General features: G+C 48.6%; 1 protein-coding gene across 1 annotated transcript in view; it reads left to right on the top strand.

Moving 5' to 3' along the window:
- LOC104077345 (homeobox protein Hox-C4-like) overlaps positions 1-243 on the top strand; it is a gene marked incomplete at its 3' end in the record, with an annotated part of 1334 nt that extends 1091 nt beyond the window's left edge. Inside the window, exon 2 of the mRNA XM_009578537.1 lies at positions 55-243. Coding sequence (XP_009576832.1) covers positions 55-243 — 189 coding nt within the window. The remainder of the gene's footprint in view (positions 1-54) is intronic.
- Between the last annotated feature and the right edge of the window lie 4 nt (positions 244-247).

Raw genomic sequence — 247 nt, 5'->3', positions numbered from 1 at the left:
TCCCTTTCCTGTTTTTTTTTTTTTTTTTTTTGTTTTCCTTCCCCTCCTTTCCAGTGAATCCCAATTACAATGGAGGCGAACCCAAGAGATCCAGGACAGCCTACACCAGGCAGCAGGTTTTGGAGCTGGAGAAGGAGTTTCACTATAACAGGTACCTGACCCGGCGGCGACGCATCGAGATCGCCCACTCGCTTTGCCTCTCCGAGCGACAGATCAAAATCTGGTTTCAGAACAGGAGGATGAAATG

This window comes from Fulmarus glacialis, unplaced genomic scaffold (genome assembly GCF_000690835.1).
Source record: "Fulmarus glacialis isolate BGI_N327 unplaced genomic scaffold, ASM69083v1 scaffold41085, whole genome shotgun sequence".
In the NCBI taxonomy this organism is placed as follows: Eukaryota; Metazoa; Chordata; class Aves; order Procellariiformes; family Procellariidae; genus Fulmarus; species Fulmarus glacialis.
This window is presented reverse-complemented; position numbering and strand designations above follow the sequence as displayed.